At 42.8% G+C, this 26591-nt stretch overlaps 4 protein-coding genes across 9 annotated transcripts; 2 read left to right on the top strand and 2 right to left on the bottom strand.

Annotated features, from left to right (window-relative positions):
* Positions 1-1070: 1070 nt before the first annotated feature.
* On the bottom strand, positions 1071-4117 carry tmem276a (transmembrane protein 276a). Its single transcript, XM_061676083.1, has 4 exons — positions 3566-4117; positions 3178-3291; positions 2952-3089; positions 1071-1838 (listed from the first exon to the last, which is right to left on the bottom strand). The coding sequence occupies exons 1-4, from the start codon at positions 3963-3965 to the stop codon at positions 1591-1593; spliced, it is 900 nt and encodes a 299-aa protein (XP_061532067.1). The 5' UTR covers positions 3966-4117; the 3' UTR covers positions 1071-1590.
* An 862-nt stretch (positions 4118-4979) lies between these two features.
* spi1a (Spi-1 proto-oncogene a) lies at positions 4980-9761 on the top strand. 3 transcript variants are annotated; one of them, XM_061676084.1, is made up of 5 exons: positions 4980-5314; positions 5792-5885; positions 7658-7827; positions 9032-9197; positions 9288-9761. In XM_061676084.1, exons 1-5 carry the CDS (start codon positions 5291-5293, stop codon positions 9596-9598), a joined length of 765 nt encoding a protein of 254 aa, XP_061532068.1. In that variant the 5' UTR covers positions 4980-5290; the 3' UTR covers positions 9599-9761. The 3 variants fall into 3 exon arrangements, with proteins under 3 accessions (XP_061532068.1, XP_061532070.1, XP_061532071.1); XM_061676086.1 differs by having other exon boundaries at positions 9092-9197; XM_061676087.1 differs by lacking the exon at positions 5792-5885.
* Positions 9762-12455: 2694 nt separating this feature from the next.
* LOC133402402 (protein regulator of cytokinesis 1-like) lies at positions 12456-17905 on the top strand. 4 transcript variants are annotated; one of them, XM_061676051.1, is made up of 14 exons: positions 12460-12679; positions 13485-13617; positions 13683-13805; positions 13880-14113; positions 14184-14354; positions 14436-14585; positions 14691-14838; positions 15438-15574; positions 15652-15747; positions 16315-16461; positions 16533-16643; positions 16725-16829; positions 16926-17099; positions 17480-17905. In XM_061676051.1, the coding sequence occupies exons 1-14, from the start codon at positions 12669-12671 to the stop codon at positions 17549-17551; spliced, it is 1812 nt and encodes a 603-aa protein (XP_061532035.1). In that variant the 5' UTR covers positions 12460-12668; the 3' UTR covers positions 17552-17905. The 4 variants fall into 4 exon arrangements, with proteins under 4 accessions (XP_061532037.1, XP_061532038.1, XP_061532035.1 ...); XM_061676052.1 differs by having other exon boundaries at positions 12461-12679; positions 16926-17032; XM_061676053.1 differs by lacking the exon at positions 16315-16461 and having other exon boundaries at positions 12456-12679.
* On the bottom strand, positions 17293-24669 carry LOC133402413 (ubiquitin-associated protein 1-like). The gene is made up of 6 exons (XM_061676077.1): positions 24231-24669; positions 24010-24149; positions 22607-23215; positions 20280-20438; positions 18534-18635; positions 17293-18439 (listed from the first exon to the last, which is right to left on the bottom strand). The coding sequence occupies exons 2-6, from the start codon at positions 24130-24132 to the stop codon at positions 18305-18307; spliced, it is 1128 nt and encodes a 375-aa protein (XP_061532061.1). The 5' UTR covers positions 24133-24149; positions 24231-24669; the 3' UTR covers positions 17293-18304.
* Positions 24670-26591: the final 1922 nt, after the last annotated feature.

Here is a 26591-nt window from a genome sequence, read left to right on the forward strand (position 1 = left end):
TAGAGTTTCCAATAAACCTACCGAGCTTGTTTTGGGAGGAAACCGGAGTACCCGGAGAAAACCCACCCAGGCACGGGGAAAACAGGGAAACTCCGCACAGGCGAAGCCAGATTTGAACCCGGGTCCTCAGAACTGTGAAGCAGATGTGTTATCCAGTCGTCCACTGTGGCACCTTCATTTTAACATCCATCCATCCATCCATCCCGCTTATCCTCACGATGGTCGCGGGTCATTTTTAACATCAAATTTATATTGTTAACCTATTGCCACATGACTGCACTATGATTGCGTTTGTTCCGTGGTTGCAGCTGCAAATAATCACTGAAAGATTTTCATATCTGCTTTAAGCAACATAGTTGTAAAGAGGAGCAGTTTGGAGCCAAAGAAACCTCAGGAAATGAGTGAAGTCAGCATTTGGATTGAATCTTGCTTTGATTTAACCTCTTGTAAGCATTGCGGGCAAGGCATTTAGAGCTTTGGAGCCAGCGTACACCTTGTCAGTTGTATACTGTACGTACATACAAGTGTAAATGTGTACAGTTGTCACATTGTCCGTGGTATGTGTCGGTTAGTTCAATGTTTTGAACTAGACTGACAATCCATATTACAAACAGAAGAGGAACAGAAGAACATTGCTTGAATTTACTACCTCCACCCGGTGAGGTTATTTGGACCAGTTTCTTTCTTTGTCACTACTCTTGGCAAATGTGAGTGGGTCCTTATTAAACACAGGATGAGCTGGTGACAAATGCCGACAATTAAAAAAAAATGTCCGAGGACCTCGCTATCTGTCTGCGTGTGCCTCGATCACATTCACCGAAATTGCATGAGGCCAGCCGCACCTAAGGTTACGCGCGGTCTGAGCAGGTGTAAGTTTAGACCGACTTTCTGCTACCAAATCGGCACCTCGCCGGTCGCACCTCCAGAGACACACGCTCGCTTGGCGCAGACCTGTCTGCCAAATCGCCAAACACGCATGCGCTTGCATGAAAATCTTAATCCACCGGCATTTATGCCCCACCGCAGATGCACTGTCTATGGAAATAGAGCCCAGAATGTTTTGCGTGGCTGTTTTATTGTTGAAAAATATTCCAATGGGGTAGACGACCTCAAGAACAACAAAACCACTTCAGTCGGACACAGCTTGGAACTTGGAATTGATGTGCCATAGTTTTCCCTTGAATAAACACAAATGCATCTGCATACATACGGTTCAAAAGGTACATGTACATAACTTGTGTTGAATGATACATAATGATACACAGTTGCCCTTTCAAATGTGACAGTGCACGTCCATATGATTTCATATTTGATACAGTTTCAAGGTTGTGCTATTCTCTTTCTTTTGTCGGATGGTAGGGAGTGCGTCTTTACAAATGTGCTGAGCTACAGTACTGTCCTCTTGGAGCGCAAGGAATAACACTGATCAGTTCAATCATGAGATGAACCGGAGTCATCGTCAGTCAAATATCCACCTCTCCCCTCGTGTTCTTGTGCTTTCTCCGTGCCACCCCGCACGCTGCAGAATTCCTGCAAAACTGTCCTTGACGCGAATGGCCACTTTGTCTGCCTCGTGTCAGCGTGGACCCGTCACACGCAGCCGTTCTCCTGCCGCGGCTTCTGAGCCGCGGGCGTGTGCGGCGGGTAGAGGGAGGGAGCGAGCGTGCACAGGAACCCGGCCAGCAGAGTCAGGCCCAGTCCGCCCCACGCGCAGAACATAGACCAACCGTAGCCGTGACTGATGTCCTCTGGTATTCCAAACATGTAGCGAGGGTAACGCGACAGTTCAAAGTTGATTCCCGCCACACACGTGCAGAGGGAGATGATGCAGCACGTCCCTGTTGAGAGGAAGTGAAACACGTGACAGACTGGAAATGATATTCCGCTTTAAATAGCACCGTAAACATTGGAAAAAGAGCGGACCCTTGCGGCATCCGGGAGTTCACCTTTTTTTTAAAATGTCTTTTCTTCTCCAATGTTTTTCCAATTATTTGCATTTTTTTTTCCTTTTGTTTTGAGGGAACCAACCGCAAATGCTTATTTGTGGTTTTTTCCTGGTTTCTTCAAGAATTTGGGGGATACAAAATGATATTCATTTTATTTTTATTTTTTTCAGCGCAATAACAATGGCCGTTTGTTTGTTTGTTTGTTTGTTTGTTTTTTCTTACAGGATACAGGAAAGTTCAAATTTAGAGTTGTGCACCTTCAAGGTAGGACCTGGCATTTTATTGAACAAAAAAATGAACTGCTGTTCACAAACCGTTCACAGGCGGCAGAATGAGCGCGTTCACAATAATTTGAATCGAGTCGGGAGTTGCTCGTTAGTTGTTGTTATTGTAAATAGTCTAATAAAATAAAATGGTCAAACAAAAAAAATGTTACGCACACGTTTAACATGTATTCATTTTTTTAAAAATAATGAGGCGTTTGTAGACACTTTTTGGGGAGTGCTCAAGCACCCCTAAAATGTGAGAATTCACACACACTCAATTTGTGAGTAAATTGGGACAAGATCTTAAGTATTTCAGTACACAGTGCTGCCTTAACTTATACATTGAATACACTATAATAATAAAAATAAAATCGACCCTGTGACGGCTCATAACTCGAAAACCGTGTAAGCTGCTGCGCTCTTAAGTCCAGCTACCACTGTACTTACTGTATTTCGAGGCGGCCCGAGGATTTCTTGAGTCGTTTTGTTTTTTTACACAGAGGGACCCCAAATTCAATTCTGCCTCGGGCCCCCATAAGGCTTGGTCAGATATTGCATATCCCTTGATGACATTTTTGTTGAGTAGTGTGCCTTGGGATTTCATGCAAAATAAGTCCCTTGCGGTACAGAAAATGGATGGATGGATGTGATTTTTTTTTTTTTTTTTTTTTTTTTTGCATGATACTTTTGAGAAGGCGTTTACCGCCCTCGTGTGGTAATTTGGCGTACTGTGGTTTACCTCCCATGAGGAAGAGCAGTCCGGCAACATACTGCATGAGGTCATGTGCCTTCCAACAGCCCAGCACGCCAACGGTCCAGCCGAAAAAGATGATGGATATGGCCATGCCGATGAAACTGACCGTCATCCTCTGCAGATCTGCAAAAGAACACGTTGGAAGACGGCTGTGTGTTGTCGCGAGAGTCATTTTCACCTCACTCGTCATCGGCAAAGGCAAAAGACTCACGTAGCGCATGCCACTCGTCCTGCCTGATCGTCTTCGTCAGGTTGATGGGCACATTTCTGGGCAAAGCCGAAGAGGAGTAGTAGTATTTTATTGGCGTGCAGCGTGCAACCAATCCTGTGGAAGCAAACCACACAGAGAAGGAGGGGGGTGTCACGTAAACCCTGACACGATACGAAGAGGATGCCCCCACCCCTTTTCGCCCATTAAAAAAAAAACCGATGGAGAAGGACGCCAAGGCTTCTGCTGCAACACTTGTTTTTTTTTTTTTGGTTTGTTTTTTTGATGTTGACCTGTGACTTGTATTGTTGGATTGCGCAAGATGTTTATACGCATTCCACACACACGCACGCACGCACGCACGCACGCAAATATGACCGTAGCCGCAAACCTTTAAAGATTAAATCCTCCGTCTCCAAGTCAAATCCCACCCGGTGACACTTCCTCCACAGTCCGGTGACGGTGGAGTTGAAATGGCGATTGCACAGCGACTCCATCGCGGAGGCTGCGGGCGCAAGGTGCCGCCGAGCCCGCAGCCTCGCCATCCTCGGCGGCCAGCTCGCCTCCGCCTCCGCGCTCCCCTTGCGCAGCGTCCGCAGCGGGAGGTTGTTGTTGGAGGTGTAGATGTAGCCCGGGTCGGTCCTCTTGTTCGAGTAATTCTTGCAGCGCTCTCGATGCCTCCTGGCGTCCGTCTCGTACCAGTTGTCGGTGCCGATGGCCACCGCGATCAGGCCGAGGGCGCACAAGGCTAAGACGAGACCCGCCGCGGTTAAAGTCCTCATCGCAGCCATGTTCCTTCCATGCGCGTGCACTCGGCGAATCCCCTCATGAAGTCATTGTCGGCTTTGGAGCGAGCATCGCCGACTGAGGCCTGGATGCGATGTTTTGGTTGCCTCCTTCAGCTCGATCGAGCCCGGATACTGAATTGCTCCTTCCAAAAACACACAACTCCACTAGATGGCGACACCCCAAAAACAAAAAAAAGGGGGAAAAAGGAGGCTGTTTTGTTCTTGATGCTCACTCAAACAAACGACAGTACAGTAGATTAGATCAGCGTTTCTTTTATGGAGCAAAAGCCAAGGCACATAAGTATATTTACATTTTTTAAAAAGTCTCACGCCACACATTTTGCGAAAAACGTTCATGCAAAAAAACCCAAACATTTTTGTCCAAGTATTACGGGTTATTAATCGATGGAATAATCGATAGATTAATTGAGTCTCAAAATATTCGATAGTGACCGACAGCCATTTTTAAATGGTGGGCCACAGCAGAAGAGGATGATAGTTTGATGACTAATACAGTACATCAAATTGTTAAAATATCATGTTTCAACATGATTACACACTTTTGTAGTTTGCGTAAAAGGACATATACCGCGCGCGTGTGTGTGTGTGTGAATTCTCACATTTTAGGGGTGCTTGAGCACTCCCCAAAAAGTGTCTACAAACGCCTCATTATTTTTAAAAAAATGAATACATGTTAAACGTGTGCGTAACATTTTTTTTGTTTGACCATTTTATTTTATTAGACTATTTACAATAACAACAACTAACTAGCAACTCCCGACTCGATTCAAAACATTCTGCATTGGGGGGGGGGGGGAAACAACAACATGACATCAAGAAATCCTAAGATTTGTGAATGTGTCGATGCTATGCAAACTGGAACAAAAGCAACATCTTTCAGCGAGTTTCATTCTCATGTTCAGAACTTCCTCAACTAAAACCATCATTCCTAAGTAAAAGAGGAACAAACCTGCTTCCAAACTTCACTTTTGGTTTCAGAGTCTGCCAGTACGCAAATAAACATCCTATACCACATGGACTTTGTTAGTATCGATAGAAGAGACATATTCTATACTCTAACATGAAGTTCAATTATTCATGACCGTTTGACTGGACATCATGTGAAGACCTGTGAGATTGGCAGCTTTCAGGGAAGGAGAGCTGGACATTTGATTTGGACAATTGACTGTCGGGACTGCGGACATGCGAGGTCACTCTCAGTTCCTGTTTGTCTGCTCAAGCCGCCGCGTTGTTGTCACATTGTCGCCATCGGCAACAGAAGTCAAAGTTATCATTTATGATCTGCTTCAGTATTCCAATAGCACACGATGGAAGGCTTTGTCATACCGCCTGTAAGTGTTCGTTCTTTTATCCTTTCCTGTCTACACGCGTGCGGCAAACCGAGAGTTATTTTTTCATCGGCATCACGGTTCTTTGGATTTTGTCTCTTTTTTTGGGGCTTTTTTTTTTTTTTTTTTTTTTTTTGGGGGGAGAATGCGAATTTTTTTTGAGAGCGTACGCCTTAACACAAAGTAAATAACCTTTGCGCACTTCGTGGCCGCCGTCTGTTGCTTCATTGCTACATTGTGCAAAAGTCAAAACTAGCATTCTTGTTTGAACCAACTTTTTTTCCTACCACTTATTTGAACATTACAAAACAGTCATTAGAAAAACGGCGTCATTAATCATTCATTAAAGGTTCCATTCCAGGTTGTAACACTTTAGAGAAGTTTAGAAAGAAGTATGGATTAAACTTCTGTTTTAATAAATATTTTTGCACAATTGTAACGTTAGAATCTAATTTTATCGTTCACTTCCTCACACCAAAGGCCTCTGAGGGAATTATTCAAAGTGAGCCAGAGAGTTATCGGGCCCCGGCAGACTTGTACCCTTATCTCACTAGTGTGGGGGATGTTTATGAAGGTAAGATGATGATTTGATACAATCATAAACACAGACCCTTTCAAAAGAATTGGAATATAATGGAAAAGTGTATTTCCATAATTCCATTCAAAAAGTTATACTTTCCTAGATTATTGATTCGGGGCCCACAATTGAAACAATTTCAAGTATTTATTTGTTTATTTTTACAGAATTTGGGCTCCACCAAATCGGGAATTCAAAGAATTAGAATACTGTGAAGAAATCACCATTTTCTTCTTAGGTTTTGAAGGGGGGAGAAAAAGAAACATGACAATCACATTAAATCAATCAAAATATGGTACTTTCAAAACGATATGTTAATCTTCAGTACTTGGTTAGGAATCCCTTTGCTTGAATCACTGCCCCAATGCGCCCTTGATGCTTGCTGTCAGTTCTTCTTTGTTTTCGGGTCTGGTGCCCCTCATTTTCCTCTTGATAATACCCCATAGATTCTCAATGGGGTTTAGATCCGGCGAGTTGACTGGCCAGTCAAGCACTGTGAAGGCACGGGCAACAGACCGGGTTTTGGTGCTTCTGGCGGTACGGGCAGGGGCCAGGTCCTGCTGCAAGATGAAATCTGCATCTCCGTACAGATCATCAGCAGAAGGAATCATAAAGTCTTCTCAAACATTCTGGTAGACTGTTGCGGTGACCTTGGATTTAAGAAAGCAGAGTTTAGCAACACCTGCGCTGGACATTGCACCCCAAATCAGGACTGGCTGTGGATATTTCACACTGGACCTCACGCAGCTTGGGTTCTGGTCTTCATCTGTCTTCCTCTTGGACCTTGAGTCCCAAGTGAAAGGCACACTTTACTTTCATCAGAAAAAAGGACCTCGGACCACTGCCCAACAGTCCAGTCCTTCTTCTCCTTGGACCAGTTGAGACGCTTCCTACGTTGGCTCAGGCTCAGAAGCGCTTGACCCGAGGAACCCGACAGTTGTAGCCCCATCTCCAGGAACCTTTGTGTCTTACCCATCCTATGGAGGGTATCAATGATGGTCTTCTGGCCAGCTGTCAAGTCTGCAGTCTTCCCCATATTGAACCCAACTGAACTGAGACAATTGAACCAAACTGAACCAATTTGATGACACCGGGGCAGGTGCTTTGAGTTTCGTAGATTAGTGTCTGCCACTCAGTTTAAAACATTTATGGCCTGCAAAATTTGGGCTGATTTCTTCACGCTATTCTAATTTTTGGAATTCCTGATTTTGTGGGTAAAAATAAACAAATTCATTCATTCATCTTCCGTTCCGCTTCTCCTCACTGGGGTCGCGGTATGCTGGAGCCTATCCCAGCAATCTTCGGGCGAGAGGCGGGGTACGCCCTGAACTGGTCGCCAGCCAATCGCAGGTGACATGTAAACAAACAACCATTCACGCACACATTCACACCTACGGGCAATTTAGAGTCGTCAGTCAACCTACCATGCATGTTTTGGGGATGTGGGAGGAAACCGGAGGACCCGGAGAAAACCCACGCAGGCGCGGGGAGAACATACAAACTCCACACAGGCGGGGCCGGGATTTGAACCCCGGTCCTCAGAACTGCGAGGCTGAAGTGCTAACCAGTCGTCCACCGTGCCGCCTAAAATAAACAAATAAATACTTGAAATTGTTTAAATTCTGGGCCCTGAATCTATAATTATGAAAGTTTCACTTTTTGAATGGAATTATGGAAATAAATCAACTTTTCTATGATATTCAAATCTTTTTCGAAAGGGTCTGTAAGATCACTGCATGGCTCCAATCCAAATGTGTGCTGACTCTCAGACTACAGATGGAGCTTCCATTCAGAGCATGTCCAGCCTGCAGACTTTGACCATTTTCCATCGAGTCATTTAACACAGCTTCAGTGTGTGGCCCCTCAACAAATGCAACCTTACCGCTTCAGTGCTGACGGTCATCTTCACCTGGAGGCACCTCTCTCGGTGTTGCCACAAGTGAGGCCCTTTTTTATCATGATGCATACGTGCCATTGTTCTTTCTTTCATACTGGTCCAGGATGTAAATGAACGTGAGCTGGAAATGTTACAGTTACAATCAATAATCATCCCCTTTGTCATGGTGAATACTCAAAATGTTCATCAAATTTGACACCATGCTCCACCAACATTATATGGCATTGGCAAAAAAAAAAAAAAAAAAAAAAAAAACTTTTCAATGTACCTTCGGCCATCTGTCTAGTACAGTGGACCCCCGCTATTTTCGGGGGATAGGGACTGCGAAATCAGTTCATAATTGACACTCATTATAATTGTATTGAAAAATAATAATCATCATTTAAACCCCAAAAAAATCTTCAATAAGCAGGGATAAACCACCAATAAGTGTTTTCGGATTTGGTTCCTCCAAAAAAAAGAAAAGAAAAACATTGAAAACATTTTTTTTTTTAAATGTAAACAAATTGGGGAACAATTTGGGAGGAAAGATGGAGGGGGGGGGGGGGGGTCTGTTCATGGGAATATTTGCAGGAATGTGCATGGATCCACTGGCATCCATGCCAAGGCATCCATTTTCCATTACAAAGATATCATAGCACACCACCCAAGAAAAGTCGAATACTCTTAATACGAATACAGCCATGCCTTCCGATGCGAGTGTCTTGACTTATGAGTTTTTCGATATTTGAGCCATCGCTTGACCAATTTTTTTGTCTTGCGATAAGAGCAAAGGTTGAGATACAAGTGGAACTCAGACCTCTACTCCAAAAATGGCCCCATGCCACCATTTCCAATTTATTAGAAATAGGAGATAAGCAGCTTGGATGTGCAAAAAAAATAAATGGTTTTGGTCTCAGGTTCCATTTGGTGATTTACGGGTGTAACTACACCCCAAACATATTTTTGGTGTCTTTGGATTAATTCAGTATTCATAGGAAGAGCATTGTAACACATCAGCTTTACAGTATATTGAAAAATGTGGTTCATAAAGGGAATTAATGGTGCCATAGAATTGCCATTTCCAGGAAGGATGAGCTAGCCAGATGAACATATTTCAAACTGACATCTGTGTTAAAGAAAAGGACCAAATGTGATGTCACTTACATCCTCTTTTTGCATGACTAAACAAACCCGACAATGAATGCATGCACTACACTAACAGTCTATTGCTTCTTCCCAACGTTGTTTACATTTTGTCTTGAAGATCCCAAATTATACCTCATCACTATACTATCAGTACCAAAACCCAGTCTCACCCATCCAGTACTACTCAGAAGAAGAACAAAGAGGTGTCAGCCCCCCACTTGAGGTATCAGAAGGCGAGGAGGCATCTGAATACCACAGCCTGCCCTCAATCAGGAAAGACACAAGTGAGTATCATCCTCGTCGATGTTTGAGCAGACTCAAGAAGAAGAAAAAAAAGACAATTCCTCAATGAGCGTCATATTTTTCCAATCTAGACGGCAAAAGGAAAATTCGCTTGTACCAGTTTCTCTTGGACTTGCTGAGAAGCGGTCACATGAGTGACTCGATCTGGTGGGTGGACCAGGAAAAGGGCATCTTTCAGTTCTCCACAAAACACAAAGAAGCCCTGGCGAGTCACTGGGGAGTCCAAAAAGGAAATCGCAAAAAAATGACCTACCAAAAAATGGCTCGTGCTCTGAGGAACTACGGCAAAACCGGTGAGATTCAAAAGGTGAAAAAGAAGTTGACCTACCAGTTCAGTGAGGAAGTTCTAAGGAGCTTCTGTACACAACTGTACTCTCACTGACAAAGAAATTTGATTGATACAGTTTTGTGTGCTTGCGATTGTATGACTATTTATTTGCTTCCTATGAGATATTTGCTATATTTACTAAATGGTTTCATTTGATCATCTTTTGACACGCAGGGAAAAATATTGTAAATACCTTTTGTTGTCCCAAATCAATAAAGTTGACATTAATAATCATCAAGGGATCACACGCTGAGTAGGGTTGGTTGTAAGTAAAGTTTGAGGTTAAAAAGCCTTTGTAAACCACATAACTGTCCATTGTGGTACAAATAGATTGCAATTATTATACATCCTTCCATCCATTTTCGATACCATTTGTCCTCATTAGGGTTGCGGGTGAGCTCGATCCTATCACAGCTGACTTTGGGTACACCCTGGACTGGTTGCCAGCCAATCAGAGGCCACAAACAAACCAGAAGCAAACTCATCAATATGCACTCTCGCGAAGAGTGCGATGACCTCTGCATTGGAGAGACCAAGCAACCCTTAGACATAGGCGAGTCGTATTTTTGAGCCCAGAGTCAGCAGGTCATCGGAATCTTACAAACAAGGGACATTCTTTTGAGCGGAGCACTGTCCAAATTCTGGAGAGAGAAAGCCGCTGGTCAGCTCACTCTAAACAGAGGAGAAGGTGGTTGCCGTTGACTACCATTTATTTATAACAATGTCCCGGCCTTTCGCTCCGAAAGATTGTCTCATTCCATGCAAAGAGTCAAGCTGTTTTGCCACCGGGCAGGTACGCGAGACGGTCGGTCGTACACCAGCCACGTCGGGCAACGACAACATTTTAACCACCTCCAGGGGGCGCACCCGCCAGAGACATATGGTGATTCCATCCAGCTGTCCATCCATAATACCGCTTGTCCTGTTCAGGGTCACAGGGTGCTGGAGCCTGTCCCAGCTGGCTTCAGGCGAAAGGCTGTCAACACCCTGAACTGGTCGCCAGTCAGTCGCGCAGCACATATAGACGCGGACAACCATTCACACTCACATTCACACCATCACTGAGCGGGAAATGAACCCACGCTGCCTGCGCCCAAGTCAGGCGAATGTACCGCTACACCAGTGACCTATGGCGATTCCACACTTAAAAATGAAAACTGTCGCCTTTTGGATTCAAAGTCAAATGTAGTCCAAAAAATCAGAGTCCGTTTGCCGCGGTGAAACCTTTGCAGATGACCATGACCTGTCAGGTTTGTGCAGGTTGGAGGCAAGAAGGTGGTGGACCCAAGCGCAGGGAAGCAGGGAGGCCAGGCAGGAGAAAAGGAACTACCAAAAAATATTTATTTACCAAAACCAGGCAACCAAGGCACATGGAAAAAAAATCTAAATACTTAAGTAAGTGCCAAAAATCAATAATCAAAGTAACAAAGAAACACTTGGCGTAAACTCAACATGACATGAAGCAAGACATGACAAGAGACGTGATTTAATGCAACAGCATATGACAATGAACCAACAAGGACTGAAAGAAACCAGGGCAAACTGGCAAAACAACGAGGAACATCTTGACCAGACACAAGTGGTTGGAGGGAGCCAGACGTGCAGTGCTCGGCTGGGCCGTTCAGGAGGTCGGCCAGGACGCCCAGCACAACTGTTTCCACCGGGCCGTTCAGGCAGACGGCCATGATGACGGACCCAACGGCAACGCAGGGGCCAGGCAGCAGGCTCGGGTGGCGGCCGCTAGACGAGCGCCGCCGAAGCAAGCTCGGGAGGCGGCGGCGCAGCGAGCGCCGCCGAAGCAGGGTTGGGAGGCGGTCGCACACCGTGCGCCGCCAGAGCAGAAGGTGGCGGCCACACCATGTGCACTGCAGGAACGGGAGCCTGCTGCCGCTTCTGAGGAGCAGGAAGAGGAGCCTGCTGCACCTGCCGAGGAGCAGGAAGAGGAGCCTGCTGCACCTGCCGAGGAGCAGGAAGAAGAGCCTGCTGCGGCTGCCGAGGAGCAGGAAGAAGAGCCTGCTGCGGCTGCCGAGGAGCAGGAAGAAGAGCCTGCTGCGGCTGCCGAGGAGCAGGAAGAGGAGCCTGCTGCACCTGCCGAGGAGCAGGAAGAAGAGCCTGCTGCGGCTGCCGAGGAGCAGGAAGAAGAGCCTGCTGCGGCTGCCGAGGAGCAGGAATGAGGTCGGCAGTTGCTTTTTCAGCCTGCCACCTTAGAGGTTTGGGAGCACAGGAAATGACAGGGGCAGATTGCGCAGGAACTGTCGAAGGTGAAACAAAAAACAGATACAAGTATGGGTTATTTTTTTCAGTTGTTATCATTGAGCTAATTTCATCTTTTTGTTAGTCAGTTCACAACGGCTAGCAAAGGGATGGGAACATGTGTTGTGCTTCGTGTTATTTTTGCACTCATTTTCTCTTCCTCCATCTGGTGAATGTGACTACAACTTGATTGACTTTGACACCACCAACAGGCCGCTTGCGGGACAGCAAGTGGAGGATTGTGAAAGTTCGGTTAAGATATTGAGGCGCTGCATGATGTCACCCTTGTGCTGTTTGTTTGTTTGTGTTTTGGGTTTTTTCAAAAATGAAAAAAAAAGTGTTTTGTTTCATTTTTACTGCTTTGACATCTGAATTTCCCCTCTGCAGATCAATAAGTGATATCTTATTAAGGTGATGAATCCGTACTTTTACTTTTTTTTTTTTAAAGTACAATATCTGCACTTCTACGCAAGTAACCGTGAGTAGTTTTACCTACTCTGTCCACGTTTGCAACTAAACTAACAACCAGCACTAAATGCAAAATACATTTCAAGATGCGCGTACTAATACAATTAACTCACTTTGGAATTTTTGGTGTAAATAAATCATTTCCAAAGTTTAAAAAAAAAAAAAAAAAAAAAAAACGATCACTACATCTGTACATCTGACACGTGAGCGTTAGGGCGGAAGTGTTTACGTGACGTCACAGCTCTGAGCCAATCAAAGTGCATGCTTTCCTGTTGTAGCAAAATTCAAACGTCGTGTGTGGAGTCGACTCAAACGAACTCGAAAGTAGACGGCCAGCCAAACACTTGGACAACGAATTACACGGCACAGAAGAGAGCTTTTTAGAATAGTCTGCGGTGGCAACATGAGAGTGAGGTTGGTATCTTATCTGTATTTTTGCGGAACTATTATTGGTAAGCTGTAAATGGGGTGTGTTGGGGAAACGGCGCAGAAGGAGCTGGTTTAGTTTGGCCCATTTATTTGACGACCCCTTTTTTTTTTTTTTTTTTTTTTTGTCTTTCCCTATTCTATGGCGTTTCCGTTAGACTAATCTCTGGCTCATGTTGCCACTGGGGCCTCATGAATGACGTTATTGTTTGCCCAAATTCATTTTACAGCCAGTCCACAGCTTTAGCATTGCGTCAAAAGCTAGCTCATGCTAGTTTACCTGTAAGTTTAGTGCAGTGTTTCTTAACCTTTATTGAGCCAAGGCACATATTTTACATAAGGAACATCTCACAGCACAAAAAAAGTTATAGAAATGACCGTGTATAATAATAATAATAATAATAATAATAAATGATGAACTCTTCTCAAATTACTCACAAATAAATGTACTCCATGTGAAATCTGGGCCTGTTAACTTGAACACAAAGCTATTATTCTGTTATGCATGGCAGGTTCTAGTTGTATTCAAACGTTACTGCAAGGCAAGTTAATTTTTAGCACCGTTCATCATGCACTAGACAAATCCAAAGTGCTTTACAGAGGCAAAGAAATAAGAAACATCAAAGACTAAATATCAACATATAGCTATACATAAAGGAAAGACTCAAATGAAAGAGTAAATGGCCAAATGCATAGATTATCAAGGTCAAATTACAATTAGATAGTGATTAAAAGCAACTTTCTGCTTAAATGAGAAATGACTTGATGGTTTTCCAACTTTCTTGTCTTCCAGTGAAGTCCATGCTGCGGAGTCTGTTGCCTACCTCAACAGAGCTCTTTTTAAGTTGCAGGATATTTGGGAAGAAATTGGAATTTCAGAGGATCAACGCCTCCAGAGGACTAATGTAGTTCACGAGCACATCAAAGTAAGACCACCCCAGTAGGCGTAACAGTCGCTGGCTGACTAACTGACTCTGTGGTATGTCTGCAGGATTTGCTGGGCAGGATGATAGTCGAGGAAGAGGAGCTGAAAAAGCGAGTATTGAAAAACATTGAATCCTGCCGCAAAGAAATTAGTCAACTGTGCAGTGAACTTCAGATGCCCCCCCTTGAGGTAAATTTCCGGAACTGTGTACTTGCTGCTTGAAAGCGATTACTTCTGCTAATGTTCTGTATGTGTGTGCGAAGGAGGAGGATGGCTGCACCATGCTGCAGATGGAGAAGAACAGCCGCACTCGTTTGGAGCTCATGAAGGAGCACAAGAGGCAGAGAATGGAGGATCTCAAAAGTCTCGTTGTCAAAGACCGCGAGCTGTGTGACATCATGTGCACCACCCCTTTTAGCATCAACCAAGAGACAACTCCGTCCCTGAAACAACTAGAGGACTACCGTGCCTACATGGATGAGCTCACAAAGGAAAAGGTGTCACTAATTTCCCCCTTTTATTTATTTATTTTTATTTGTTTGTTTTAAATCAGGTCCTTTTTTTCAGGAGCACCGTCACGAAGAATTTGTGAGCATAATGCAGGAGATCAACACATGCATGGATGATCTGGAGCGCCAGGCCGAGACCAGTTTTGAAAAGGACGTGATGTGTGAGGATGAGGAGGCCTTCTGTCTCTCTACTGACAACATCAACGCACTGAAACAACTCCTCAGCCAGGTGACCAAGCCATTTTTGATTTGACCTCTAACGCCCCGTCATGCCTGACATCATAACACTGGTGACTGTGACCCGTACCAGTTGCGAAAGCGCAAGGCGGAGAATGAGGAGCTCTGCGCAGTACTCCGCACTAAGCTCCAGGAACTGTGGGACAGGCTGAAGATTCCCTTGGAGGAGAGGGAAGACTTTTCCGAGCACATGCTCAAGTCCAAAAGGAGGAACATTGAGGCAGTAAGAAATGTTAATGACCGTTTAAAATAAATAAGTCACACGGTGCAGCGGTGTTGTTTTTTTGTTTTTTTTTTTTAAATTAACGCTTGTATTCATTGGTTCCAGCTCCAGGCTGAGGTCCAGCGTTTTGAACTGCTGAAACTCCACAGCATGAAAAGTGTGATCGAGGCCATCAGAGCTGAGATTTCTCTTTACTGGGAAACGTGCTTCTACAGCCAAGAACAGCGCGAGGCTTTTCTTCATTATCACGATGGTGACAAGATTTTGCTCGAGTGACACAGTCTTTCCTGCGCTGAATTGTACAGTATATACGCTGACTGGCCACAACATTAGGTACACCAGCATAATTTCATGTCAAGTGGATCACGAGTATTCTTTCAAAATCATTAGGCTTAACTGAGCCACTTGAGTCATTCCTGCTGGAGTGAGACAGGCTTTGGAGCCATCTTGGGGAGTTTCAAAAAGAGACCAAAAACAGAAAATTACATTTTGAAATTAAATAATTGATTTATTGCAAATAACGTAGGTTAGATAACCAAAAATGACAAGTAGTGAACCGGCAATGAAACGCTGTACAACAATCATAGTACTGAAGCATCATGACTCTGAGCGGTATTAATTAAAAAGTTTGATTAATATTGTAGTTGTGTTGTACTGCCTCATTCATAAGGAGCTGTTTCTAATCGTTTGCCCCTGTCATGAATCTACTGTAAATATGGAAACCAAAGTATTACAAAAACCTCCCAGTATAATACAGTGCAGTTCAAACTACAACCACAATAATAACCGTATTGGGAAATGGCATTGCCGATCAAAAGTGAGATCAATTATCAGTGTGTTTCTTTAATGCAGATGACTTTACTGAGGAGCTGCTCAAACTGCACGAGGATGAAGTCAAAACTCTGAAGAGCTACTTTGAGGGCCATAAAGAGCTGTTTGAAGGTGTCGCAAAATGGCAAGAGAATTGGGCTGTTTATTTGGAACTCGATGTGAGTACGTCACATAGTTACTGTAAACTTCTTTTGGGTGGTATTTGTGTTTTACGTGATGTCATTTCTCATCTCAGAGGAAAGCCAATGACACCTCGAGGTTTAACAACAGAGGTGGAAACCTGCTGAAGGAGGAGAAGCAGCGAAGTGACCTTCAGAAAAGTTTGCCCAAGGTACTGCGCAAAGATGGCAAAAGTACTCACACTTTGTACCGAAGCAGAAGAACAGATACTTGGGTAGGAGTAGGCTGCTGAGTCACCTCCTGTAAATGTAAAAAAAAAAAAAAAAAGTGTGGACTGGAGTACAAAAGTTAAAAAAAAAAAAAAGGATTTTTAATGCCAATTACATATATCCATTGACCATTTTGATAACTTGGCGGGGGGGGGGGGATTCTCAATTACTTGGCGATTTATTTATTTATTTCCCCTATTCGCGGCAGTCACTATAGAAGAGATATTTTTCAAATGTAAGGACTGGGGACTAAATGTATGAAGTTGTCCGAAAAATAATTACTCAAGTACAGATACCCAAAGCATCTACTACAGTACAGTAACAATTTATTTGTACTTCGTTACTTGCCACCGCTGGTCCGGTGTATGTCGTTCAGTATCAGATTATTTGAACCTTTCTGTTTCATGTGCTGTAACTGTCTTGTGATCAATATGTGTTTTGTATGAAGAAGATGGCAAGTTTTTTTTTTTTTTTTTTTGTCCCCCCCCCCCCGCCCCAAAAAAAAACAGCTCGAGAAGGCTCTGAAGGCCAAAATAGATTCGTGGGAGCAAGAGCAAGGCAAAGAGTTTTTTGTCAATGGACAGAAGTTTCTGGATTATGTGCAGCAGCAGTGGGAGCAGCACCACATCGAGAAGGAGAAAGAGAAAATGGAGAGGGTGTGTGAAAGATTCAATCAAACATTTTGTAAAAACATAATTGGTCATTGATGTTTTGTTGTTCGAATTAGCAACTGAAGAGGAGCAAACAGACTCAGGAGGACATGTTGTACGGAACTGCAGTGAGGACACCATCCAAAAGGCGAATCGCCGGAACCCTCACACCAAGCAAACAAAGAAAGGTCACTTGCTTGAAATATGTCGTGGATCATGATTCTGGAAGATTTGGAGTAAGATTTGTACTGTTCTCATGTTTTCTGCAGATGGGAATGTCAACCATGTCCACGCCTAATAGCTTCCTCAGTTCAGGCTTCGGGGGAACCATGGGCCAGTCTTCAATCCAAAAGCCTCCTCTATCTGCCAGTAAGGTATGGTGACGGATCCATCGTGGTTTGCCTTGATGGGACATAGGTTCTGTAATAAGTGAACATTTTCCGCACGAGTCATTGAAATCTAACTTGTAGGGTCTCGGCCTACGAACCGCTGGGCATGCAAAGACTCCCCGTGCACTTGACCGGAACAAGGAAAACCTCGACGTCCTTAACAGAAACACTCCATGTGGCGCACTCAGGTCTCAGGATACTCAAGATTGCACCATCACCTTTAACTGTATTGCGAGCTCCTATTCGGAATTTTCGGTAAATGCAGTTTTAACAATCACCGAAGCACATTATTTTTACTTATCACAAACACAGAGTTATATGGTGGCAATGCTGTGACCTGACTGTAAATGGAAAAGATAGAATTGAACTTAAAAGTTCTGCTGAATTTTCAACGTGACATTGAACTAGCAAACTGGTTAATTTTCAGTGAGTGCTTTTATACCTCATCCTTCAAGTTCTGACACCTAAAAAGATGTGCATTAAATACAGTATATAACTGCTTACATTGTACTAAAAAAAACCTCAATTTCCACCAAATTATTCTGAATGGGATGTCATGTTGTAATGCAAACGAACGATTGATGTGTTAAGCCATTCTCTCTACAGCTCACTGAATGAACTTTCTTCTTTCACAGAGGGACCTGTCGAAGGCTTCTCAATCGAATGTGAATTCTAGACTGCTCAACTCCACTGTCAGTCAACAGTGACCAAAGGCTTCGAGCTCTGCTGTTTGTGTGGCAAGAGGGAAGCTTTTCTAATGTAAACCTTTGCCAAAAAATGTAAATAGTTTACAAATGTGTGAACATTTTGATGATCCCTTTTTACTCAGGCTTATTTTATTGTCACTACTGTGGTGGTCTTCCCTGTATTTTTGTGGAAAGTAAATGTTTGTGCATATGTTGACCTTTTACTTGCCTTTTTTTCAATATTATTCATGAAATCTTTGCTATATCTATCACTTCACATTTTTAGTGCTTTAGCAACAATTTTTTTTTTTTTCTCCCAGCTGGAATTACAGCGACTTTTAGCCTTCAGAAACGTAATAAACGTTCGAACAAAACTTTCCTGTCTTTTTTTTTTTCCCAAATGTTTTTATTTTATTTTTTAAAATATATAAATAGCATAAAAGGTTACAGACCTGGTTATCTCGAGATGGAATATTCTTTTCTTTGGGGTGTCAAACTCATTTGTCATATGCAATCTAAGTATAAATCGTCTCATATTAGAAATACACACCAAATTGACAATTAGTTTTGAAATCAAAAGTCATAAAAAACGTTGGCTGTAGTTTGTTCAACTGTTACATTTTGTTAACTAAAAAAAGTGCAATTGAAACATTTGATTAAACATGACAATTTGCAGTTTTGGTAGAGACTTTGTAAGAGACAAAGTAGACATGAATTGCTTCAGTAGACCACACCTGGACCTTGAGTCTGACACCTGTGCTCTACCTATTCTGTTTAGTTCATGCGGGTCATTAGTTCTTCAAGAGCCCTTTCACGATGATTTTCATGAACAAGCAGCACTTCTTTGATTGCACTTTGCTGGAAGCCCATCTCGTTGAACTGAGTCAGGAGGCGCAGAAACTCTGCAGCCTGAAATCAGAGTTGCAACTTTAAAATGCTGTCCCTGTTTATTCTAGTTTTTCTGATTCTGTGCCCTAAAAGGAGATAAACAAGAGGGAGGCACCTTGCTCTCACAGTTCTGAAACATCTCCAAGGCCTCCTCTACTTGAGCTTCATCGTAGCCCAACTCGCACAGATGATTGCAGGCTGCCAGGTATTTTGAGAGCTGTCAAAATAAGATGTTTACATTTAAAGTTGAACCAAACTCATTGTTGTCTTTTGTTTCTGAATGGATAAAATATGCTTGGAGGTAAGTAAAATGTGTAAAGACAGAAAATAGAACTGAATTGTTGAGATATACAGTAGCTTAAAGCAAAGCAAATGTATTTTTATACAGACCATTTTCTCCACAAGGTAAGTCAATGTGCTTTACATGATTAAAAGCATTTAAAAATAGACAAAAATGAGACATCTTAAACAAGGACAAATTTTATATATATATATATATAAAGATAATCTACAGTGCAAGAAAGATCATTTAACAGTGGAAATCTTCTAAAATGATCATAAGCATGAGGGAAAAAAAGATTTTAACCTGGATTTAAAAATATTGACACTTGGTGCTGACTTGACTTCTGTCGGCAACTTGTGAGCAGCTAAAAGCTGCTTCGCCATGTTTGCTTTGGACTCTTGTGTTCCATTGTTTGACCTGAGTCTAGATCCCAGAGCCCTACTGGGTGTATGTTCCACTAGCATTTGATTCATGTATTCAGGACCTAAACCATCTCATGATTTATAGACCAATAGCACTACTTAAAAAGTGCATTCTAAAGGTGACTGGGAGACAGTGTAGAGACTTTAGAATTTGTTCTGACCTTTTTGAGCTGCAGCATTCTGAATTAGTTGCACCTGATTAATGCTCTTTTGGGGGAGTCCAGTCAGAAGACCATTACAGTAGTCAAGTCTACTTGAGATAAAAGCATGGATGAGCTTCTCCTGGTTTGCTTGGCATATGCAAGCCTTCACTCTGAAAATGTGTTCTTCAGATGGTAGAAGGCAGTTTTAGTAATTGATTTGATATGGCTTCTGAAAATCAGGGCATAATCTAGCACACCAAGGTTCCGGTCTTGGTCTTTGGTTTTAAGAGAGACCGACTCCAGGTATTTACTAACAGCAAACCTTTTCTTTACTGCCAAAAACAATCACCTCGGTTTTGTTGTGGTTTAATTGGAGTAAGTTTTGGTTTATCAAGTTATTTGTTTTCGTGACACAACACATTCTGAATTAATTAGTTGCACCTGATTATTACAAAATAATAACTCCTTTCCTTCAGGTAGGATCTGAACCATTTAAGGACTGTTCCATTTAGTCCTACCCACGTTTCCAACCTGTTCAGCAGCTCATATCATCTACTGTATCCAACGCGGCACTGAGATCCTACAAAACAAGAACTGACACCTTTCCACAGTCAGTGTTCAACCTTACATCATTTAGCACTTTGATATGAGCTGATTCTGTACTGTGATGAGTTTGGAAATCTGATTGAAATTTGTCAAAAAGTCCATTTGAGTTCAAGTAATACCGGAGTTGGTTAACAACCACTTTCTTGACAAACTTGGCTATGAAGGAGAGATTTGAGAGCAATTTCTAGTTTAGTTCTGGGCTGCAATGGAGTTGACAGGTACTCCATTTCTGTGACTAAACAGATGCCCCCTTTCCACTTAATGTGCACCATGTATTGAGATCCAATACGAGAGCTGTATGTATAATATTTTATCTTTACAAAGAGATTATTCAGTTTTGGAAACGGATCTACACAATATGTAATTGATTTGCTGGAGCAAGGATGGTCAGACAGATTGTAGCCTACTTTGTCTGGGCTGTTGTATCCAGTCTTCTGCAGAGCCAAGATAGCAGTACGTAAAGGGTATCCTTTGTCAGTGACGGCCTCCAGCAGCTCCCTCTCTTCTTGGCTGAGAGCAGACAGCAGTTCTGTTGCTGAGTCAAGAAAGCCTCCAGTCCTGAAAGCCTGTTAAGCATCCACACGAAGATTAACAAAACACAAGTAAGGAGTGGTGGGAAGTTACAAAGACAAATACTGTCCCTCTTATTAGATTTTTACCTCAATATTTTTGACAACTTTTTTACTTTGACTCCCTTCATTTGGAAACACATATCTGTACTTTCTACTGCTTTGTCAAAAAAAAAATAAAAAAATAAGCGTTTTACTTATTTGTAACATCCATGGATGATACAGATGTCAGTTATTGGTTCGCAAACTTTTTAGACAAAGTACCACCTCAAAAAAATGGCTCTCGAAGTACCACCATAATGTCCCATATTCAAATAAAGTAGCGTCGTGGACCTAAAAAAAAAAAAAAAAAACCTAAATAAATGGCTGTCAACAAACTGTTCCAAAAGATTATATTAAATATATTGTACAGTACTTAAACGTTAAATACAACTCAACTATACTTCATATATACGCTACTAACATTTAATTCAGTGATTCTTTTGCATGCTACTAACATTTAATTTAGTGATTCTTTTGCATGCCACTAGAGAGCAGCCACATTGACAATGACTGGGCTCCATGAGTCATTTGGGGAGAATTTGTTGTCTTGTGGCCAGCCTAAAACAAACATCTTCTGGCATTCAAAAATTCTCCATCTAATCTGAAAAAACATACAAGTAAGGTGTATTGTTTTTTTCAGTTAATGAAATGTGGGAGGAGAAGATGCACCAGCAGAAGAGATGACCGTGGGCTTCAGCGGATTATCAAACAGAGAAGAATCAAGAATCTAGCAGAGATCCAGAAAGACTGGAATGAGGCGGGAGTCACAGCTTCACAAACCACCACATTCAGACGTATCGTGGAGATGGGCTACAACTGAGCCTGAGTCAACGTAGGAAGCGTCTCAACTTGGCCAAGTGGTGGCCAGTGGTCCAAGGTCCTCTTTTCCGATGAAAGTAAAGTGTGCCATTCATTCGGGAATCGAGGTCCAAGTGTTTGGAGGAAGACGGGTGAAGACCAGAACCCAAGCTGCTTGAGGTCCAGTGTGAAATATCCACAGTCAGTCCTGATTTGGGGTGCAATGTCCAGCGCAGGTGTTGCTAAACTCTGCTTTCTTAAATCCAAGGTCACCGCAACAGTCTGCCAGAATGTTTTAGAGGACTTCGTGATTCCTTCTGCTGAGGATGTGTATGAAGATACAGATTTCATCTTCCAGCAGGACCTGGCCGCTGCCCATACCGCCAGAAGCACCAAAACCTGGTTTGATGCCCATGCCATCACAGTGCTTGACTGGCCAGCCAACTCGCCGGATCTAAACCCCATTGAGAATCTATGGGGTATTGTCAAGAGGAAAATGAGGGGCACCAGACCCGAAAACAAAGAAGAACTGGCAGCAAGCATCGAGGAAATCTGGGCTTCCATAACTCCCAGGCAATGTCACGGCGCATCCAGGCAGTGATTAAAGCAAAGGGGTTCCCAACCAAGTAGTGAAGATTAACATATCGTTTTGAAAGCACCGTATTTTGATTGATTTAATGTGATCCTAATTTCTTTTTCTGTTTTTTCTCTCCAAAAACTGAGAAGTAAATGGTGATTTCGTCACAGAATTCACATTGTTTGAATTCTTGATTTTGTGGGGTTCATGAGCTGGAAGCCCAAATTATCTTTTCAATTGTGGGCCCTGAATCTATAATCTATGAAAGTTGAAGTTTTTAAATGGAATTATGGGAAAAAATTAACTTTTCCATGATATTCAATTTTTTGGGAAAAGGTCTGGATAAGTAAAAGTTACACAAAAAGTACTTCAGCAACAACACTTTCACTTTGATATTCACGTTATGACATTTTCTCACATTATTTATTGACTGTATATTTTGAAGGTATCAAAGATATTTTAAACCTATATTGAGATATAGTCTCTCAGCCTGCAATGATATTGAAGATCCAGCAAGTGTCAGTCATGAGCAACATGGTACTGTACAGCAGCGTACTTCTCCTACACACGTCATCAGTCTCATTTGGATAAACTACCCTGAACTATGAGATGCGGTGGAAATGCAAACCGCATGGGCCACAGGAAACTTTTATGACCAAGAACCTTGGTCACAAGAACTCAAATTTCCTGAACTTGTTGATGGAAAAGGGGCTCTAGAGACTTTGGGAGGATGGAAAAAGAAACCAACCTTTTGCTTGCGGTTTTTGATGACAGGGCCTGCTGAGGAGGGTCGTTGCTGCTGCACCCTTCCTGGAGGGGGCCCAGCTGTGGGATTGTTTTGGGGATGTAATCTGCCCACAGCGCTCTGTGCACGCTGCTTCTTCTTGGTGGCCTTTTGTCCCGGAGAGAAGGGGCCGCACTCAGGAGGTGTCAAGGCGCCTCTGTGGTTCTTCGGGCTCTTCGGTGACAACTCTGGCCCGCGGCACATGGCGGGAAGACCTCGGTGCATGTCTTTGACCCTGGAGAGGGCGGCGCTGCGGGGGCGCTCTCGACCCTTGGTGGGCTCCTGAGGACCATCTTCAGGGGACGAGCCTTCGTTGTCCTCACAATAGCCGTCTTCTTCGTCCGAGTCGGATCTGCGGAAGCCGAGTGTGCGACGGTGCGGCCAGCGGACGTCCGCGGAGTTCAGGCTGTGACTGCGGCGCCGAGGTTTGGAGCCCCAAGGGTCGCTGGTCCTGTGAGTGTCCCTGTAGCACTCATGAGGGCTGCTGAACATCAGCCAGTAGGGGGGACAGGATGGAGCCTGGGAAACAGGCTGCTGGCCCGTTAATATTAGCTTCTCCAGATTGAAGCCGTACTGTACAAGGAAGCCAAAGTAGAAAACTTTACCACAAAGGCGCTCCTTAACATATACAGGGGTGCAAAAGTAGGCATACGGTTTTAAGAGTTCTACCAGTTCTTTATCATTTATCTTCTGTATCAATCCCCCAGTTATTCATTTCCCCCCCCCCAAAATGTTTTTCTACAGCAAATAAAAGGCAGCGTCTATTGCTCCACTCTACCTACTTTTTCACCCATAAAGTACACATAAATCTAGTTTATGTTCCTACGATACAGTAACTCGTCTACAACAATATGCAACACAACATATACAGTTGTTAAAATTGCAGGCTTTTTTATGTTAAAAAAAATCTGAGTAAACCTACTGTATATCATATTGCATTAAGAATGAAATGAATAGGGCAGTGTTTTAAAATTTAATAAACGTCAATACCGTAGAATTATCATTACAATAAAATAAAATGATGGGTCACTTTGTAAACTAGAGAGGTAAACATGTTATACAGGGTGTCACTGTGCACATTTTGTTAACTGACATTAGTCAATATAGATCACATATATTATGTAACGCCTGTATGCGATTCTGAAATATGTCTCCTAATAAAAATATAACAGCAACTTTCTGAAGACCCATGTCTACTGTATGAACGATAGCTAGACTAATAATACTAATTTATCGTAACATATATGTGCCATATATGTCAGTGTCACGAAAAATAACTTTCCGGCAGCGTTAATCAAAAGTGAGCCTTAATATATTTGTAATACTGCAGGTATACATAAAGGGCATGTATTTGAGCGAGACGTGACCTGAGTTTCCTGCATTATTCGAGGACAGTCAGGCACAGAGATGTCTGGAGGCGTCATTAAGTCCACATCCTGCGCCAGTAACCCCAAAGGTGTTCCAAACGGGACATCTTCCAGAGTGTTCATTGTCTCCGAAAGAGCACCTGCATTGGTGGAAAAACACAAATATCTGGGCATTCTTGTTTACAGGACAGATTCTAGTTGGTGTCTTTCTCAACACGTACCTCTGTCAGGTGTTTGGCCTCAGGTGGGATGAAGATGAATGGGCGTGCGTGCGTGCGTGCGTGTGTGCGTGTGTGTGTGTGTGTGTGTGGAGTGAATGACTGACACAGGCGTGGTCACGTGGGCTAAACCTCACTAAGCTGCATTATCACAGAGCTTGTTTACCAGTAATAACACCCACCATTTGTAACCCCAACCAGGAAGCTTGATAACAGCAATGGAGAAGTTTTACTTAATACAACAATTCAATCAGTTGATACTAAAACAAAAAAGGGCTGAGACTCAGCGTCTACTTGTGCACAGGATTAAGGTTACGCTTAAGGAAAAGACGAGGACATCACTTTCCATAGATTAGCAGATTACATAACGGCGCAACACACAAGTGGAACACGGGTTTATTATGTCTGCCGGACTCATGTGCACAGTGGATATAAAAAGTCTATACATCCCTGGTCAAATGGCAAGTTTTTGTGATGTTAAAAAAAAAAAGACCAACATAAACATAAAGCATTTTAAAAGTTGTTCCTGTAGTCTATAATCTGTACAAATCAATTGAAAAATGTTTTAATCTTTTCAAGAGGGTAAGTCAACATTAATGAAATAATGTGGTTGCACATGTGTGCACACCCCCATAACTGGGACACGGCTGCATTTAGAATTTGCCGACACATTTGAACTCATGGTAAATGGACTGCGCTTATAGTATAGCGCTTTATCTACACTATCACACTGCCCAAAGGGCTTGACAAAGCCTCACATTCGTACACCAATGGGTGGCTGCTGCCATTCAAGGAGCTGCCAGGCCCACTGGGAGCAAATTCGGTCACTGGACAACCCGCTCTACCTACTGAGCCATGAATGTAATCTGCCAGGGCCTTCAGACTCAGTGGTGGTGGCCGATGTAACATAAACTATATTAGCAATGGGACTATTTCCTTAACCAATCAGAGTTGAAATTTGACTCACAGTCACAGCGCCTGCTAACTGACCCACAATAAAGTCACCATTTTCCATTCTCTGATCAGTTTGATTGGTAATGATCAGCATCCGGTGATGATGATGCATTTCAATTATGTGATGTTTTGCATGTTATGTTTTTGTATTGTTCTATAATTTTGATGTGGTAATAGTGGTATTAAGAGGATTAAGTCACTAAATCCCCACAGATGGCTCAGCCAGGTCTTAAATGCACAGCCCGCCGTTGGTATACAGTGCCGTGAAAAAGTATTGGGCCCCTTCTCAAATTCTATTTTTGCATAGTGTCTCCACTTTGTTTCAGATCATCAAACAAATGTAAATAGACAAATACAACCAAAGTGAATTTAAACATGCTGTTTTGAAATGGTGATTTCATTTATTAAGGAAAAAACACCTATTGAAAGTTACCTGACCCTGTGTGAAAAGGGAATAACCCCCTTGTTAAATCAGGAATTAATTGTGGCTCATCACAACTTTGGTTAATGGTTAAGTTTCACTGATCTCACCCAAGCCTGATTATTTCCAGACCTGTTTAATCAAGAAATTATTCAAACAGAACCTGTCTGACAAAATGCAGTCAGACAAAAGATCTAAAAACGCGACAACAAAATGACACGATACAAACAAATTCAAGAACAGTCGAGAAATAAAGTAATTGACATCTATAAGTCTGGAAAGGGATACAGAAGCCATTTCTAAAGCTTTAGCATTTCAGTGAACCATAGGGAGAGCCATTATCCTCACATGGAGAAAACATGGAACAGTGATGAATCTTCCCAGGAGTGGCAGGCCTACAAAGATTACCCCAAGAGAACAGCAATGACTCATCCTGGACGCAACAAAGGAACTCTGGACAACTTCTGAAGAACTGCAGGCCTCCCTTACCTCAGTTAAGGTCCGTGTTCATGACAAAACCATAAGGAAGAGACTGGGCAAAATTGGCAACCATGGCAGAGTTCCAAGGGGAAACCCACTCCTGACCAAAAAGAACATAAAGGCTCATCTTACTTTTGCGCAAAAAAAATAAAATAATCTGAAGACTTTTGGGAGAATATTATATAGACTGACAAATTGAAAGTGGCGCTTTTTGTGAGGTGTGTGTCTCGTTATATCTGGCGTAAATGTAGCACAGCATTTCAGAAAAAAGAATATTGTACCAATAGTCAAAGATGGTGGTGGTAGTGCGGTGGTCTTGGGCTGCTTTGCTCCTCAGGACCTGGCAAACTTGCTGTGATTAATAGAACCATGAATTCTGCTCTTTGACAGAAAATCCTGATGTATAATGCTCAGCCATCAGTTTGTGACCTGGAGCTGAAGCACACTTGGGTTCTGCAGCAGGATAACGATCCAAAACACACCGGCTCTCTGAATCCGATTGAAAATGC

Source organism: Phycodurus eques, chromosome 5 (assembly GCF_024500275.1).
Source record: "Phycodurus eques isolate BA_2022a chromosome 5, UOR_Pequ_1.1, whole genome shotgun sequence".
Lineage (NCBI taxonomy): Eukaryota > Metazoa > Chordata > Actinopteri > Syngnathiformes > Syngnathidae > Phycodurus > Phycodurus eques.

What these genes read in the sequence shown, in the direction of transcription:
- spi1a (XM_061676084.1), top strand. Translation starts at nt 5,291, where the DNA reads ATGGAAGGCTTTGTCATACCGCCT. An exon ending in TGTGGGGGATGTTTATGAAG is followed by an intron (nt 5,886 to 7,657) that starts GTAAGATGATGA and finishes GCTGACTCTCAG; the next exon opens with ACTACAGATGGAGCTTCCAT. An exon ending in CTCTCTCGGTGTTGCCACAA is followed by an intron (nt 7,828 to 9,031) that starts GTGAGGCCCTTT and finishes TTTGTCTTGAAG; the next exon opens with ATCCCAAATTATACCTCATC.
- LOC133402402 (XM_061676051.1), top strand. An exon ending in TAGTTCACGAGCACATCAAA is followed by an intron (nt 13,618 to 13,682) that starts GTAAGACCACCC and finishes GTATGTCTGCAG; the next exon opens with GATTTGCTGGGCAGGATGAT. An exon ending in GCTCCTATTCGGAATTTTCG is followed by an intron (nt 17,100 to 17,479) that starts GTAAATGCAGTT and finishes CTTCTTTCACAG; the next exon opens with AGGGACCTGTCGAAGGCTTC.
- tmem276a (XM_061676083.1), bottom strand. Translation starts at nt 3,965, where the DNA reads ATGGCTGCGATGAGGACTTTAACCGCGGCGGGTCTCGTCTTAGCCTTG. An exon ending in GGAGGATTTAATCTTTAAAG is followed by an intron (nt 3,292 to 3,565) that starts GTTTGCGGCTAC and finishes TTGCTTCCACAG; the next exon opens with GATTGGTTGCACGCTGCACG. An exon ending in GGACGAGTGGCATGCGCTAC is followed by an intron (nt 3,090 to 3,177) that starts GTGAGTCTTTTG and finishes GTTCTTTTGCAG; the next exon opens with ATCTGCAGAGGATGACGGTC.
- LOC133402413 (XM_061676077.1), bottom strand. Translation starts at nt 24,132, where the DNA reads ATGAACACTCTGGAAGATGTCCCGTTTGGAACACCTTTGGGGTTACTG. An exon ending in TCAAAAACCGCAAGCAAAAG is followed by an intron (nt 20,439 to 22,606) that starts GTTGGTTTCTTT and finishes GATGCTTAACAG; the next exon opens with GCTTTCAGGACTGGAGGCTT. An exon ending in GATACAACAGCCCAGACAAA is followed by an intron (nt 18,636 to 20,279) that starts GTAGGCTACAAT and finishes TTATTTTGACAG; the next exon opens with CTCTCAAAATACCTGGCAGC.